General features: G+C 64.8%; 1 protein-coding gene across 3 annotated transcripts; it reads right to left on the bottom strand.

The window, feature by feature from the left end:
* Positions 1–2,299: 2,299 nt before the first annotated feature.
* Positions 2,300–13,057, bottom strand: CAPN10 (calpain 10). Of its 3 annotated transcripts, none has more exons than XM_043876462.1 (12): positions 12,711–13,057; positions 10,431–10,562; positions 8,903–9,099; positions 7,986–8,203; positions 6,971–7,112; positions 6,463–6,629; positions 6,011–6,231; positions 5,311–5,513; positions 4,972–5,227; positions 3,370–3,569; positions 2,802–2,847; positions 2,300–2,606 (listed from the first exon to the last, which is right to left on the bottom strand). In XM_043876462.1, exons 1-12 carry the CDS (start codon positions 12,834–12,836, stop codon positions 2,577–2,579), a joined length of 1,938 nt encoding a protein of 645 aa, XP_043732397.1. In that variant the 5' UTR covers positions 12,837–13,057; the 3' UTR covers positions 2,300–2,576. The 3 variants fall into 3 exon arrangements, with proteins under 3 accessions (XP_043732397.1, XP_043732396.1, XP_043732399.1); XM_043876461.1 differs by lacking the exon at positions 12,711–13,057 and adding an exon at positions 10,700–12,685; XM_043876464.1 differs by lacking the exons at positions 2,300–2,606; positions 2,802–2,847; positions 4,972–5,227; positions 12,711–13,057 and adding an exon at positions 10,700–12,688 and having other exon boundaries at positions 3,376–3,569.
* Between the last annotated feature and the right edge of the window lie 3,775 nt (positions 13,058–16,832).

The raw sequence follows: 16,832 nt of genomic DNA, 5'->3' as shown, positions 1-16,832 counted from the left end.
TCCTGGCCTTCACCCGACTCCGCCGTGGGACCCTGACGGCCCAAGGGGAACCGAGGAGAACCGTGGGTCACCCCTTGGGCGCCTGGGGAAAAGCTGGCAGCGTTCCATCCTCCTTCTGGGGTTCTGGCGCCTTGCCCGGGGCTGAGGGGCTGATGGTGACGGGCGGTGGGTAGCATCTTCCTTTTCAGGCTTCTTTGGAAGGGGAGTGATCTGCAGGGCCTCTGCCTGAAGCCCCGGCTCTCTGTTCTCACTGAAGCCACCAGCCTCCCAGGACCAAGCGGGGAAGGAAAGGAGGTGGTAAAAGCCAGAGCTGAGACGCAGTGGCTGGCTCAAGGGCGCCCCCAGAGGCCCCCCGATGGCCCGGGGAGGGAGCAGGCAGCCAGGGCTGGCCCGAGGGAGCAGTGTCTGGCCCACGGCTGGCTTGCAGTGAAATTGGTCATCCGGCCGGGGCTGTCGGGCAGGGGTGAGCTGGCCAACCGCAGAGGCCTCTGAGGCTGGGGGGACCTGCGGGTCTGGAGAGATTTCCTGCTCCTCGCCCCCGGCCCCCACCCCAGCTGATCTCAGGATGAGTTCTTTGAGGCGGCAGCAGCAGCTGCAAACAGCACACCCCGTGGAGGCTCAGAGAGAAGTTCCACCCCAGGGAAGCCCTCGGCCCGAGGCCTAGGAACCAAAAGAAAACCCCGTAGGCTTGGGGCTTAACCACAGATGCTGATGTCTCCAACTCTGGGAGCTGGACGTCTGTGGTCGGGGGCCAGGCCAGGTTGGTTCTTGGCGGAGACCCCGTCCAGGCTTGCAGGCGGGCTTCCATGTGCCCACATGAAGCCCTGCTCTTTCTCCTGAGGATGCCTGAGGTCAACATCTTCCCAGAAGACCTGCGTTTAAGCCCCACGCGGGCCCCCAGGTGCAAACCTCAGATCTCCTTCCCTTGTAAACATCCTGCACCCCAGACTTGTTTGTGTCAGCCTCTACAGTCTGAGAAGAGGTGATACCATGGGGTTCGGAGCCGGGTCACCCACCGGCCCTGGGGGCACCAAGACGGCGGCCCTGGCACAGACGTGGTCTTGTCCTGTCCGGGCGCTGTTTGACCGGGTGGATTGGGGAGGGGCCGAGGGGGCAGTGGGTTTGAGATGCAGGAACAGGAGCAGCTCCAGGGGATGGGCCAGGGGTGAGGCTGCCGCTGGCCGCGAAGGGAGCAGTCCCAGAGCAGGGCGGGAGCAGGCCTGGGCCCGCTGACTACAGAGGTGGTCGGGCCCCAGAGGAAGGCCACCTCCCCCGTGAGTGTGCAGGACAGACTCCCCACGTGCTGCCACCACCAGGCCGGCGGGCCCTCGCTCTGTGGCCGTGCTCAGGGAGGGGCGGGGAGGACCAGGCCCCAGGCACTCAGGCCCACAGCTGACACTGCCGCCGCACCGCGGCGGGACACAGCGAGCTGCTGACCGTGCACCCTTGCCAGGACCGCTCACGGGGGCGATGGGATCACTTCCTGTTCTCCAAGCACGAAACTGGGACGGCCGCGTGCAGAAGTCCAACTCCCTCTCTGGGGTTGGAGCCCAGGCGGGAAGGCCAGGGGAGAGACTGATGCCTCTGCCCTGCACCCCAGACAACAAATCACAGACGGTACCTCGGGGAGGGTGGGAACGGGGACCCCCTCGAGGCGCTCAAGGTGTGGGGTGGTCCCCTCAGGGGCAGTGGTCCCACCCTATCTCCCCCTGACTCACAGCCAGGGTTTCCAGGAACACCGCCTGCTCCCAAGGAGCTGCAGGCAAGTCAGGAATGGGCAGGAAGACCTCCCGCCAGGACCAGAGGCCCTGCAGCCCCTCCCAGGAAATGACGTTGTAACTCCGGACAAGGAGCCCAACTGGCCAGGCACCCTGATCACGCTGACAACACGGTGCAGAGTCAGGTGACGCGTGGGGACAGGAGACACGCCAGGCCAAGGCCAGGGCCCCGCACTCCCAAGTGGTTAGGGGTTTAGAGGCCTGGGGTCGAGGCCTGCAGGGACACCCCCACCGAGTCACGAGCAGAGGACTGAACCCTGTACCTCCAACATGGCCACTGGGCACCTGGGGGCGCGTCCACACCTGAGTGCCACCGGCTGGGAGACCAGAAGACTGGAGGTGGTGGGGGGACCTCGTGTGGATGGGCACCCCCCACCGCTCCCACCCAAGACCTGTCATGCGCCCGTCTTCTCACCTCCTCCCCTCACCAGCCCCGCCCCGCTGGGCCCCAGTCACCCCCCGCATGTCAGCGGCCGGTGGGAGCCCCCACCTGCTCCTGCCGACCACCTGAACCAGCTGGACGCTGCTTGATACTCGTGTTTATTTATAAACGTGATCCTAAAAACGTTTCTAACAAATAGTTCAAACAGGATCTGTCTCGACGCGCTCCTCTGCTGTACGGCCTGTCTCCAGGACAGCGGAGAGACCGCGTGGAGATTCCAGAGGCTCAGTCACGAGGACCCCGGTGCCCGTCTGGGCTCTTCCCGCGACTCCCACTGGACCCCAGGACTGCTGCTTCTAGGATGCACACAGGCCGGCCGCCGTGGGTCACCAGAGCCCGCACACAGGGTCAGCCGCTCAGGCTTTCATCACTGCCATGAAGGAGGCCTGCAGGAGGAGGGGCGAGGGCTGGGAGGCGCTGTCCCGGCTGGCAGGTGAAGACCACCCTCCTCGCCTGTCCCGGGGCTGTCTCCACCCTGAGAATCTCTGCCTGGGGCCTGCGGGGTGGCTGCAGGGAAGGGCTGGGAAGCAGCTAAGACCCAGGGCACTGGGAGGGCCCTCCCCTGTGGGCCCCACACGCACCTCCTGGAGTTGCTGCCCCAGCATCTCCTGGCTGTGAATGGAGCGCCTGCGGGAGAGAACGCCACTGTCATCTGGGCCTCCCGCACCCCGGGGGCGGGGGGCAGTGAGCTCCAGGCTTGTCACCCCAGGCCTCCCCGCATCCCAGGGGCGGGGGCAGTGAGCTCCAGGCCCGTCACCTGGGCCTCCCCGCGCCCCGGGGGCGGGGGCAGTGAGCTCCAGGCCCGTCACCCTGGGCCTCCCCGCACCCCGGGGGCGGGGGCAGTGAGCTCCAGGCTTGTCACCCCGGGCCTCCCTGCATCCCAGGGGTGGGGGGCAGTGAGCTCCAGGCCCCTCACCCTGGGCCTCCCGCATCCCGGGGGCGGGGGCAGTGAGCTCCAGGCCCCTCACCCTGGGCCTCCTGCACACCGGGGCGGGTGGGGCGCGGGGGGCAGTGAGCTTCAGGGCCGTCAGCTCTCCTCACAGGCCTCGTGCTCTGCGGGACAGGTGTGAGTCGGGATGTGTGGGTGACTGGGGGGGAACCAGGGGGACACGCACAGGCACAGGGCACGCGCAGAGCCCCGGTGCCCACCTGTCGATTCTGGTCTCCACGGTCACTGTGAAGGCGCCCTCTGTGTCCGGCAGGTAGGTGGAGGGCACGATGTGGTAGGCACCGGCGGGCAGGTGGCAGAGCCGGCTCACCTCCTGGGCGTAGCAGTGCGGCACGCAGCTCAGCAGAGGCTCCTGCAGCAGCAGGGAGGGCGCGTCCTGGCCCCTGCTGTCCGCTGGAACCTGGGGGAGGCCGGGGCTCAGACGGGGGACCCGCCTGTGGGCGACCAAACCGGCTGCGGCCGCCAGGACTGCAAGGGCCAGTCCCTTCCTGCAACCTCGACCTGGCTTCCTTCCCAGCGAGGCCGCCCTGGCTGGGGGCAGCTGGCAGTCTGCCTGGCCGTCGTCACATGCCAGGCGCCTCACTGGACCCCACCACCCACGTGGCCCCGTGCCCGGGGACCTGCAGAAGCGCCGCCGTGCCGGCCCCCCCAGGCGGGCACCTCACTGTTCGTGCACTGGCCCCTCTCCCGCAGCCCCTGGGGACCTGCCCTGGGGAGCATGGCCACAGCATGGTGCCCACGACTGTCGGGACCCCAAGGGCACAGGGAAGAGCCGCCCCCACCCAGGCCCCACGACGGCACGGCTCTGGCCCACCTTCTGGACCACACCCTCCTCGGGACACCAGGCCCTGCCCAGCCCCATCCTCAAGCGGGGCCCCCATAAGGGGTGGGGAGTTTGCGACCTCTGGCACTGCACTTCCCCCCACACTCCAACCGCAGGTCTGCAAAGCACGTCCTGCCTGCATTTCAGAAGGGCGGACTGAAGCTGGGAACGCACTCTGGGTGGCACTGTGACTTCCTGGCCTTCTCGCGGCCGCCTGCCACCAGATCCTCGGTGGCCCCCAGGACCCAGGAGCAGTCTCTCCTCTGTGGGGCCCCGGCTCCTGGCCGCGTGGGGTTGGGGAAATGGCACTCTCTCCCGAGAGCGTCCCTTCTCTCCTGTCTGGGACTTGGCCTGCCTTGAGCTACTGGGCCCTGAGCGCCTCGGGGCCCCACTCTACGTCCCCTTTCTGATCTGGAAGCCCTCACTGGGTGGGTGGCGCATCCGTCTGTCCAGCTGAGGCGGTGTGGGCCGCCCCCCTCCCTGTCCCGACAAGCCCAAGCCCCCACTGGTCCAGGCACTGGAGAGGGGCCAGGGATTCCCGTGGCTTCAGGGAGGCGGCTGCTCGACCCTGTGCCCACCGCGCCCTGTGGGGGCTCCTGGCTGGAGGCGCCTTTCTGAGGGCAGCTCAGGACTCCAGGGGGAGTCCCTGGGGGCTCAGCTGGTAAAGAATCCACCTGCGATGCGGGAGACCTAGGTTCCATCCCTGGCTTGGGAAGATCCCCTGGAGAAGGGAAAGGTACCCACTCCAGTATTCTGGCCGTGAGAATCCAGGTCGCAAAGAGTTGGTCACAACTGAGCCACTTTCACACCTCGCACAGGACCCAGGTGTCCAGCTGCTCTGGGCCCAGGTGAGCGGCCAGGGCTGCCTGAGCTGACCGGTGACCCCGCGACCCCCGTGGGCTACAGACTCTAGGAGAGCGGGACAGGAGTCTCGCAGGGGCTGGATGACGCAGGCAGACCCCACCCGCCCGGTGCCTGCCTGGAAGACGTGGAAGCCGATGGGGAGGCACTGGCGGTCGCCGCAGTGCTGGCGGAGGGAAATGCGCACGCAGCGCGGGCCCGCGCCCTCCGGCACCGACAGGGGGAAGCGGGGGTTGCTGGGGTAGGAGGCGAAGTTGCGGCTGCCCCCCGCGGTCCGGCCGACTCTCCAGGAGCCCCGCAGCCGCACGGTCTCCCACTCGCCCGCCGGCGGGACCTCCCGGGGGGCGGGGCCCGGGGCGGCCGGCTGGACGGCGCTGCGGAGACAGGCAGGAGGCGCTGGTGAGCGAGCCCGGAGCCCGTGGGAGCCGCCCGGCCACGCCCCCTGCCCCGCCCTCACCTGAGCGCGACTCTCCCGGTGGAGAAGACCCGGAGCAGGAACTGCCCCGGCACGTCCTTCAGGAAGGTGCTGGGCACGGCCAGGTAGAAGCCCGGGCCGAGCTCACAGCGCAGGTGCACCTCGCGGTCATAGGCATGGCATGCGGTGCCCGCCACCGGCGGCGCAGACAGGGCCCTGGGCAGGTTGACCCGCCGCTTCTCCACCTGCAGGGGAGGCCCCAGAGCGCCTGTCAGAGCCAGGGAGGCCCCTGCTCCGCCCCCAGCAGAGGCCTCCCCTTTGAGCACCCAGGCCTTCAGGGCCCTCCCTGAGAACCTGCGCCTTGCCCTCAGCCCCGGAGTCAGCGGCTGCGTCCCACGTGAGACACACATGCCGGTAAAGACACGTGGCTGACGCCACCTGGGCCTGCCAGGCTTGCCAGCGACTCTGTGACCCAAGACACCGGGACCTCCCATCCGCATTGGAGGGAAGGGGCTGAGGGAGCGGACACTGGCCAGGACCACCCCCTGGAGCCCTCGCAGCCCCGCCAGGCTGTTTCCGCGCTGTTTGCCTTTGGCCAGGAGACACACCCAGGCTGGGGGGAGGGAGGCAAGTCCTGTGGACTCAGATCTGATGGGGTGGGGGTGGAAAGGGCAGGCGGGGGGCTCCGGGGGCTCAGGCCTCCACGTCCCATGGGGTGGGGCACCAGGCCCAGGAGGGCTACCTTCCAGAGGTGCAGGCCCACGGCCTGGTAGTCTCTGCCAGGGCGGCCGGCTGCACGCACCCGGGGCCTCTGCAGGACACCCACGTACACCTCGCTGGGCTCGCAGACCCGCAGCCAGAACTTGGGGTTGCTGGGGAAGCCGCTGTTGTTCCGACAGCCTCCCGCCGACTGGCCCTTGACCCAGGCCCCGGGCAGCTCCTGAGTGTGGCATAGCACCTTTCCTGGGCAGGAATGCACCGCTCAGCCGCGGGGACGGGGTTCCCCTCACGCCCCCAGCCCCAACTTGGCGTCAGGAGCCCCGCACCATGAGGACATCCCACCCGGCCACCTGTCCCCCTGGGCAGCAGGGATGGGACCAGCGCTCCGCCCTCAAGAGAAGCCGGGTGGCGAGAGGGGCGCCGGGTGGCCCACCCCACTTCAGAGGGCGGGCGGTCTCTCCGGGCCTCCCTCACCTGAGTGCAGGCTCTGCAGGTGGCCAGCCTCCGTGCTGGGGAAGCCAATGGTGACCTCGTCAAACTCCCGCAGAAACTCGTCCTCCTCCACCCAGAACTCCCCATCCTGCAGCTGAGACAGCAGCTCCACCTGGACCGCCGGCTCCACCTGGCTCCACCCTTCACCCCTGCAAGGAACCCCCTTCAGCGGAGCGGAGGCCTGGGAGCAAGCACCCACCTGCAGCCCAGGGGGCATCCTCCGTCCGTGGGTGCCCTCAGGACAGGCCCTGCCTCTCAGCGTCGCTGGGGTCGCGGGGCCCAGCACGAAGCCAGCCTCCCAAGGCCGTCTGGGGCCCTGCACAGAGCAGGTGCCAAGTGGGCCTTGCCAGAGACCAAACACTGTCCTGACCACGGTCCAAGCCACAGGCAGCAGGCACACGCACGGTCAAGAGGGCTCTTGGCCACGGCGGCCCCCTTATCGCCGCCCACCACCCACAGACGGAGACCCAGAGCGCCCGCCCGCACTCACCCCTCCCTCCAGGGCCCCTGCCAGCACCGCCGGCCCCAGGGGTTCTGAATGCGCAGCAGCAGGACGCTCCGGCCGGCCCGATCCTGGAGCTCTCGCAGATCCGACACGATAAAAGCGTGAAACTCGCCCAGCTCCCGGGTCCCTGGGGGAGGAACAGCCGTAAAGTCCACACGCCGAGCGGACACAGGCCCGCCTCCTTGCCTGGGTCACACAGCCCGCCAGCTGCACTGCCAGGGCACTGAATCCTGACCACAGTGGGCCAGTCAACTGGGATGTGACCTGGTCCAGCGTGGGGCCACTGGGAGCGCGTGGCCTTGGATTTGGGCTCAGCTGCCACCAGGCCTGCAAACCATTGCCTTCTTTGGGCCTCGGTCCTCGCCCAGATGACACTTTGGACAAAAGTCCCATTACAAAAATAATCTTAAATATGAAAGCAATTGTGCACAAAGATGCTCACCGTGATGTCATCTATAACAGCATGAAACTGGAAAGCCCTTAAATATCAGACACTAAGGGATGGATTCAGAAAAACGTGGCAGATATGGGGATAAAGCAGGACCCTGACAAAGTTCACGCAGCACACAGAAAGTGACACCTAACACAGAACACACGCGTCTCACGAAGAAAACTGAGAAAGGGCAGTAACAAGTCAGAGTAGTCACGTTTGGGTGACTTTGTCTTTCAACAGACTTGCTTCGTGAGCACGCATATCACTAACCTAAGCGCTGGTTTTGCCTGGTCACTAGCCGGGCCAGAGATGATGCCACCACTCTGCGTTCGGGGACCCCAGTGCAGACACCCCTCTCGCCCTGGAGGCCAGTCCTGGTCAAGGGAAGGTGGGACACTGCCCTCCGGAGAAGCCCGGTCAGAAGGGAAGGTCACACCCGGGACACCAGCTCTGAGGACAAAGGTCCTCTCTCGACTCAGTCCCAACAGGATCTGAGTACAAAGCTCGGGCAGGAGGCAGCGAGGGCTCAGGCATGCCGCCCGCGAGGCCGCCGCCCGCTCCCCCTACCTGTCCTGGGGCCGAGCACCGAGCAGCTCAGCAGACAGCGGTCCTTCAAGCTGAGCAGATGCCGGCAAGTCCTGCGTTCCGTGCCACGGGGCCTGTCCTGCTGGCCACTGGTTCCGGCCACGTCCTTCAGGTTCCACCTTTCGGCCAGGCCGCCAGTGAGGTCCACCAGGGCGTCTGCCACCTGCCCCGCCCACAGCTGTTCATAGGAGCCGTGGACCCTAGGGAGACAGCCAGGTGGCGTGAGGCCCGGCACTGGGCCCTCAGCCCTCCTGTCCCCCCATGGTCTGCCTCTGACCCACCTCGATCACCTCTCTTTCCACCCCGCCCTGTCCCCACCACGTCCAGGCACAAGCTCGCCTCCAGGCAGAAGGCCCACAACGGGCACCAGCAGGAGTGGGCACAGTGGCCGTGAGCACCCACCCCTCCGCCTCTCACGATCAAGGCCCTCGGCCCGACGTGAGGTTGATGGAGGGGCTCACTCCTGCCATGGAGGTTCACCTCCCGACCCAGCCTCCTTCAGCACGACCACCAGCGTCCAGGGAGTGCATCCATGGTCTCAGGACCACAACAGACAAGTCTGACACCTTGGACACCTCACTCCTTCCCAGCCACCTGCAGAGAGGCCGCCTGTCCCCAGGGTGAGAACCAGGTGGACGGAGAGGCTTCTCTTGCTTGGGTTTGAGGAAAGAGAGAGGACGACATGCACCCTCTCTCTAGAGGCAATGCCCCTGTGCCTGACCGTGACGTGAGGGCAGGGAAGGGGGTGCGGACCGAGGCGACAGCAGCCTATGGGCCAAGCCTCAGCACTTCGGTCTCTGGACAGGTCAGCCCACCCTGGAGGCCCTCAGGGCCCACAAGGGCGCTGCGGCCCAGGACCCCCGCCCGCCCACCCAGCCCCTCCACGCCAGCCGGCGTACTTGGCATAGACCTTCTCCAGTAAGGGGAGCCAGAACACATCCTCTCTCTGGCACCGGGAGAAGCAGAGTCTCCCTGCAAGACAAGGCAGACGGTCATCTATGGTCACCTCCACCCAGCGTCCAAACTGCCAGACTCGACAGGTGAAGGAGCCCCGGTACGTCTGGTCGAGCCAGTTCGGCTGTCCTGGAGGGAAGACCTAGCGTGCGTGGGAGGGGAGGCAAAAGGAGACGGTGAGAGAAGGCCCAGGCGGCATGTCCCGCGCCCTGGCCAGAGCGTGACTGCGCCGGATGCTGCACCCCCGGCACGCGCCTGGCTGTCCGGCTTGCGTGAACGCCACTTGGGGGACAGAAGGTCACAGACCTTCCAGTGAAAGGTGCCAGGGCCACTCTGAGCGACCGTCGCCTCCGAGGCTCTAGCCAGCCATCATGAGCTCGTCCCCAGGGAGCGCGGGCCCTGAATCCACGACAAGCATGACTTCAGAGTCCTGCATGGCAGAGGAGGCACCTACCCAGGCTGGAGCCCGGGCACTCAGCTCCGCCAACACCCAGCTCATGTTCACGGTTGGGGCCGCGATTCCGGCCCAGGGCTGAGACAGGACGGGGTCTGCACCCACACGGCCCCGTTGGGTCCCGGCTCTGCCCTTGTCAGCTGGGACATGACCACAGTTTCAGCGCCTCGTTTGTAAGAGGGGGTCCAGGCCACCAAGGCCTGTGAGAATGAAAGCCGGCAACTGTGGTGGGCTTGGCCCAGCACTGGGGACATGGGAGCCGCTTGGAAAGCGGTCAACACTGCTGCTTTCACCAGTCACACTCAGCCAGGCCGCGAGTGCTCCTGGGGGAGTCTCAAGGGCCTCCTATACCTGCGGGGTCCGCCTGCATCTGAAACAGTTCTAACCACCTTTGCCAATTTACGCTGGTGGTTTAGGCGCTTAATCGTGTCTCATTCTTGCAACCCCATGGCCTGTAGCCTGCCAGGCTCCTCTGTCCATGGGATTCTCTAGGCAAGAATACTGGAGTGGACTGGTATTTCTTTCTCCAATTTATATTCAAAACCTATAAGAAAAGAGAACCACCACCCCCACTAGCCAGAAAACTTACTCCAAACCCGCACAGGATCCCTCAACCGACCCTCTCCTTCTTTGGGCCGGCATGTTTGTCTTTTTCTCCCAAAAGCCTGCCTGGGACTTCCCTGGTGGTCGGGGGCTAAGACTTTGCGCTCCCAACGCAGGGGGCTTGGGTTTGATCTAGCCTGGTCAAGGAACTAGATCCCACTTGCTGCAACTAAACCCAGCGCTGTCAAGTTAAAACATATATGTGTGTGTGTACGTATACATGTCACAAATACACGGCTGACCCAGGGCTTGGGAGGTGGTGGAGCAGGTGCAGCGGAAAGCACCCTGCCCGTCCCTGACGGAGAGGGGGCCGCTGGGCCCGATGGCGGAGGCCCCCCGCCCAACCCCGCTTCCTTCCTACGCAGTCAGACAGGAAGAGAGAGGAGGGGAGGCGGCCGCGGGCGGCAGGCAGACACCTGGTCCAGGAGGTGGCGGCTCTTCTGCAGGGCGGCACACGCACACAGGAACCAACAGTCTCCCAGCAGCCCTTGCTTCACCTGCCCTTCCTGCGGGCTACCTGCAAACAGCCGGGGCGTGGCGCAGATTTCCTGAAATAAAGAAAATCGTCCGGAGTGACACTGTGCTCGGGCTGGCCATGAAACCACAAGCAGAGGCCCCGTGTGACAGGGTTAGGGGAGGGGCTCTTCCGGTCACCCACGCTGCCCAAGAGGGCCAAGAGGCTGACCTCTTGCGGCCGGTACCCGTCAGCCCCTCCAGGTTGCACATCAGCCCGTCCAGCTTGGCTTCTGGGCTCCCTATCTCCACCCACCTTCCTTGATTGGCAAACTGCACCGCTCCCCCAACTCTGGACGAATCCCACCACCTCTGTGCAACAATGAAATGTTGGTCTAGAAAACGGTTTCCCTTTAAATTCACAAAGGCAGGTATCAAGGGGGTCTTCCATACTGCTTCTCTACAAGGCTCAGTTCTCCACACCCCAGATGAGTCGACCTTCCTCCTGCTCTCCTCAAAACACCCAGGTCCCTCTGAGCAGCGGCCTTGCCCGGGGCTCCACCAGAAGCCCCCTGACCCGACCCCTGCTGCTCTCAGTGCCTGAGTGCATCCACGGCCCCCCTCCCCCAGCCCTGCAGGCAGGATCCCACCAGCACAGGCCTGGGAGAGGAGGCCCGCCGCCTCTGAGATACTGTCCCTGGGCACTGCTTCCCCTCCGGGCGCTTCACCGACCATCTCCTCCGAGAGCTGCTCCCCCACTTCCTCCCTCCTGTTTCTTGCATCACCCCCGTGCTTCCTAGCAGGTCTGCAGCCCCAAAGCCGCTTTGCATCAGTGTCACCTCCGTGTCGTCACCTCCCACGGGCATCCTCTGCGCGCCTCTTTCCTGACACAGCGGCATCAGAACGGCAGCTCCCCTGTGCCCAACAGCCCCCCTCCTGGCATCCACGGCTCCACGTGCTCCGGCTGTCCTCTCCCCTCACTGCCTGCTGCTTCTCAAGTCTGCTTGTCAAGGCACCTGCGGTTCCTTAAGGCTCGGTTCCAAGCTGTCTCTTCTTCTCTGCCCCTACTTTCTCCGAGATGTCCTCCCAGACTCCAGACAGTAAGCCATCTGTTCGGTCCCTGTTCCCAGGAGCATCGTCTAGCCCCGCTCCTCCTGAGCTCCTGGCTCTCACACCCACTTGCCTACCGTCAGTTCTGCTTGAACCTATGAGAGCAAAACCCAAGCCTACACTTCCAGCCCACCTCCTGTTTCTGCAGCACATCAACCAGGACCCCTATCCCCCCAGGTGCTCAGGCTAGAAATCTAGAAGTTCTTGATCCCCCCCCTTCATCCTCACCCTCTACTTCCAGGTGGTCACTAAGACCTATGAATCCTGCCTTGGACATCTCCCTTAATCACCCACGCCACAGCCCCAGCCTGAGGGCTGTCACACTAATGCGAGCCCCTGCCTCTTTCTCCAGGACCACTGCAGTGGCCCCCTGCACTCTTGCCCATTGCACACCTTGCTGAAGAGTGAGCTTCTTAAAACATAAATCCAACCAAATCACTCCTCTACTAAAAATACCCTAATGGCCTCCCATTGCACCTAGAGTCCACTGGCCCAGCCAATCAGGCTCTTTGCCCCTTGGCACCTCCATGACAAACAGGCCCTCGGTGCTGTCCAAGGAAAGCTAGTTCTGGCTCTCTTCCAGGGCGGGTGCATGCCGAGGTCTCCAAGACGGCTGCATGCGCTCGGGGAGAATGAGGTTGCTCCAGGGACAGCCTTATTCAGCGGATACGCCGTTTCTAAAGCTATCATCACAGCACTGGGCGAGAGCGTGCCTCTAAACTGCCACCTTGAGATGTTTACACCTGAAAGGGCATGACGTTCACCACACCAGCGTGCAGAACAAAACGGCCGTGGCTTTGCAGGCTCAGCCGGGCCCTTCCAGGGGAGCAGGAAAAACAGAGCAAGACCGCTTGTGGTCAGAAGAGCCTTGCAGACTAGAAGCCCTTCACAGCAGACCCAAGTTGGGCTGAGTTTGCCGTGTGCTGAAGCGCCACGCTCGCGGGGCCGTGAATCCCCTACAGAAGGAAGCGCTCGCAGGTGGGGGCTGTGAACTCGGGTCCGGCACACTCGGAGCGGGCTGTGGGGGTGGGCCGGGGAGCCTTCTCCTGGGGACAGCCGGAAGCCGGCCTGGAGACGCGGCGCGAGACCCCCGACAGCCCCGCGCGCTCCCCCTCCTCCCCCGCCCGCCCCACCTGGGGCCGCCTCCAGGTGATCTCCTCCCGGAACTGGGCCAGCGGCGTGGAGAAGCTGGAGAAGAGCGAGGAGTCCGAGGCCGGGAAGGCGGCGTCGCGGAAGAGCTCCTTGGCCGGCGCCCGCATCTTGGGCACCCCGGGCGCCCATCTGCAGCCCGCGACCCGGTGCCGAGCGCAGCAGAGCGGGCGCGCGGCCCCGGAGGGAAGGGCGAACCGGCCGCGCGCTGTCCCACTTGCCCGCGCCCCCTAGCCCGGCCCAGCTCGGCCCTCCGGCCCCCCGGCCCCCCGGCCCCCCGGCCCCCCAGCCCCGCGCCACCCACAGCGCCCGAAGGCCCGGGTGCGCGCCCGCCCCGTCGCCCCGGTAACCGTCGTCCCAGCAACCAACCAGGCGCGGTGCTCCTGGTCACGTGGCATGGTGGCCCCTCCCTCCGGGCGCCGGAAGTCGCGTCACCGAGCCGTGAGGCCTTGTCGGTTGTGCCTCTCCTTCCAGGGCTGGGGGGTGGGGGGGCGCTTGGTGGTGTCTCAGCCGAGACTCACGCCTGGAAGGCTGTCGCCGGCGCCTCCTCGGACCGGTGTGGTTCGGGCCGGGGTGTGGGGACGGCCTCCTGAGGCTGAAGGGACCGGAGAGGCCGCCTTGGACTACGTCGAGCCGCGGACTACAGGTCCCAGCATGCCGCGCTGCCTCCCACAATGCACTTCTCCCGGCCCCGCCGCAGGGGTGTCTGGGAGCCAACGGGACGCCCTCTGGAAGGCCGGCTGTGGGCCGTCCGCTGTCCGCCGCTACTGCGGCTGTGTGCTGGGGTCCGGGGAAGTGTGGCAACCCCGGGACGGCCGTCCCAGGCCTGGAAGGCCGGCTACGGTTAGACGCCCTGGACCGTGAGTCGGCAGGCGATGAGGCTGGAACGCAGTGCTGGTCCCCAGACGGCCGGCCATCTAGATGGTCCTAGCGTGCTGGACAGTGACACGCTGGGCTTGCGGTTGCAGCTCATGGCCGCTCAGCGTTGCGGGTTGGTGACGAGGCCGACTTCGGGATCTGTTCAGGAACCTGCCGTTCCCCGGGAAGGAGGGCAGACAGCCACCCTGACGCTTGTTCTCAGGCTGCCTCTAGAGGCCTGCTTCGCTGCGGCTGGACCCTTCACAGAGGGCCGCGCGGGGGCAGGTGGGGAGGGCACAATCCTCGAGGGCAGCTCTCTGCCACCACCTGGAGTTCAGATTTTGCGTCCCCAGGCCGTCTTTGCCCAGCCCCCACATACGCAGGGTGGTCAGATCAGATCCCCACAGGCCCTCCTGCTGATGAGGCGCTGAGCCTGACCCAAGAGCGCCCGCCGACCTTGCTCCAGAGCCTCCAGTGTGAGGCTGTGACAGCTGCAGCTCCTCCTTCTGAGGCCCCTGTGGCGCCTGCATGAGAAGCAGCTGCTAGTGGTGCTGTGACCTGGGCTACCTTGACCCCACCGGGCCCCAGCCTCTTGGTTTGGGGGTCTGGGATCCTCATCTCTGCTGAGCTTCTGGAACCTCAGCATCATCTGACATCTCCCCCCTGCAAAGCTTACTTCATGACGATTTACCCTGCAGCACTGACTAACAGGAGTTTATGGCAGGCTGGACGCTGCACCGTTGCTGGAGGGAGTCAGGAATGGCCCAGGAGCTGCCTCGTGTGGGTGTCCTAAAGGAGTAGGGGACGGATTTCGCTGCCCTGGGGTGTTGGGCAACTGGTCTGCTAACCACCACAGAGGGGTGGTTAGCAGATGATCTGGGGCCAGCCCAAGAACTGGACTCCCGAGTGGGAGAGCCTCTGCTGGGCCTCTTAACCCCGGCTTGCAAGCTCTGGAGAGCAGGCGGTTTCCTGTGGGCACATCAGTGTCCAGAGCTGGGCTCATGCCCAGAGAAGGGGCCAGGAGACAGTTGATTTGGGGCAGGGAGCAGCCCACGACTGTAGGCACAAGTTTGTGATCAGCACTGAGATGGCTGAAGGCAGCTCTCCTGTTGGCCTGCCTGGCACAGCTCCTCCTGGGCCACACTTACCCCGTGAGCCCTTCAGGGTCCCATTCCCCATCCCTGGGTGCGGAGATGGCCCACTGGGCAATTAGTATTCTCTTCTTCCTCCTAGGCCCACCCCTGCACCACTGCCTTGCGCAGAGTGGAGCCTCTGGCCCGTGGGTAGAAGGAGGAGTTGGAAGCAGCCTGGACTGTGGAGATGAGGCACTATTTTGGGGGTGGCTGATTCTTGACCCTAGTCTCCACAACCGCAGGCCCTGAGATGGGCCATTACTTAGTCTGACCTCAGGGTCCTCACTGAGGTGGGAATGCCAGCTCCACGTCATGGCGATGTTTGACAGGCACAAATGAGATAGCGGGAGGCCCCATGGAGCTGGAAGGACCGGCCTTGGGCCCCTCAGGTGAGGAAGCTTTGCTGGACGCGCAGCAGAAGGACAGTGTTTGGGAAAAACGCCTCGAGGCGGACTTGGGTTAGACATGTTCTCAATTTCCCTGGTGCATCTGAATTGCAGGGCAGTTTCAGGCAGGTCCCCACCAGAGGCAGCCAGAGAATCTGCCCCAGTGTCCTGGGCCTGCGAGCGGCGGGGTGCCTGTCCCTCTGGGCAGGGCTTTCCGTCTGGGACTCTCCTCCTGAGGGGACGGGACAGGTGAGAGGTCCCCCACCTGAGAAAGGCCTGGGCCCACAGGACCAGCCTCCACCACGTCTACCGCAGCAGGGCCACAAGTCACCTAAGCAGGATCACCGGAGGCTGTGCCCCGCTGGGCGGGTGTCCGGGCTGCCCTCCGGGCCCGTCTGCAACTGCAAACCCCGTGGTGCAAGGGCCCAGGCTGGGCTGAGGCTTGTGAGAAACAACCCTGGGCCCAGGCCCAGGGGGCCAGTTGGCGGGGGTCATGGCCCTAGGCTGTGGGGAGCAGTCGTGAGCACTGGGGACGTGGACTGCTCCCCGTGGGGTGGTGTTAGCTGGTGGGGGGGAGGGGTTCTGGAAGCTTGAGTCTCTCCCCTGCCCATCTGGAGGGTCCAACTGAGGAACGGTCCCAGGAGGGCCAGAACAAAGGCCCCTGTGTCTCTCCTGTGGCCCCGTCAGTTCACAGAGGTGAGGAGGGGTCCATCCTGAGGGCCGGAGGGTCAGGCTCCTTTCACAGCGATGAGACGTGGAGTCTGCGTGGTCCTCACGCACCTCAGCGGTAGGTGTCACTGTCCCGTCTTACGACGAGGAACCTGGACTTCACTGGGAGGAGGCGGCAGCCCAGGACCCCATAGCTGTGGGGGGGACAGAGCCAGTGTTCTGAGCCCAGGCAGGCCCAGGTCACTCTGCTCACTGAGAGGAACGGATGCTTGCAGGGTGGTGGTTTAGATGCACTTTGGGGTTTTGTAACCTCGTTACAAATAATAGATGTTCTTAGACGAATTTCCGCCTGTTGCTCCAGAATGGTCATGTGTCCTTTAATTTTATTACTAACACAATACAGATAATTTCCTTTGTTGACTTCCCTCCCCTGGGATGACCATTTTTCCAAAGTTGGATGTTTTCTGCAGTGTGGGCGAGCCGTCACATTCACTTCAGGTCGTGGAGTCTGTGCCTCGCCGCTTGCTCATGCGTTTTTGAACAAGGGAGGTTTGTCCAGGCCTGGCCAGTGGGCGGCCATCCTCTCAGCACCCCGCCTGTGCCTGTCAGAGCCCCTCTCAGACGCTGGGCTGGCCCCGGGGGCAGCCCTGCCATGCCCTGCGATTGCCCTGCCTTGGCCTTCATTCTCCCAGTGTCTGGTCAGGGATTATTTAGAGAGAAAGTGGGGAAAAAAAAAAACCTTAGCAGCTGACATGATTGCTCTTGGTGAAACAACAGCCTGTGTCAGGGAGCACACCCACCAGCTGGGTTAGAGAGGCTGCCCCAGGGTGAGGTGGCCTCAGGTGGCCGGGGGGCGATGGCTAAGGAAAGGAGGGTGGCGTCCCGGTGCGTGCAGGACGGGGATACCTCTATCAGTTTGCTTGTCTCTGTGGGGGCAGGTCATGACCCCAGGTCTGGGGTGAGTCCCACTTCTTTTCCTGCGTACTTTCCCTTCATGGGTCCGTTTGCTGATGCTAAGAATGCTCTTTGTCTGCTATTCCAGTCTGTGACCCATCTTCTT

This window comes from Cervus elaphus, chromosome 20 (genome assembly GCF_910594005.1).
Source record: "Cervus elaphus chromosome 20, mCerEla1.1, whole genome shotgun sequence".
In the NCBI taxonomy this organism is placed as follows: Eukaryota; Metazoa; Chordata; class Mammalia; order Artiodactyla; family Cervidae; genus Cervus; species Cervus elaphus.
This window is presented reverse-complemented; position numbering and strand designations above follow the sequence as displayed.

What these genes read in the sequence shown, in the direction of transcription:
- CAPN10 (XM_043876461.1), bottom strand. Translation starts at nt 10,918, where the DNA reads ATGGAAGACCCCCTTGATACCTGCCTTTGTGAATTTAAAGGGAAACCG. An exon ending in GGTGCTCGGCCCCAGGACAG is followed by an intron (nt 7,113 to 7,985) that starts GTAGGGGGAGCG and finishes TTCCTCCCCCAG; the next exon opens with GGACCCGGGAGCTGGGCGAG. An exon ending in ACCGGGAGAGTCGCGCTCAG is followed by an intron (nt 5,228 to 5,310) that starts GTGAGGGCGGGG and finishes CTGTCTCCGCAG; the next exon opens with CGCCGTCCAGCCGGCCGCCC.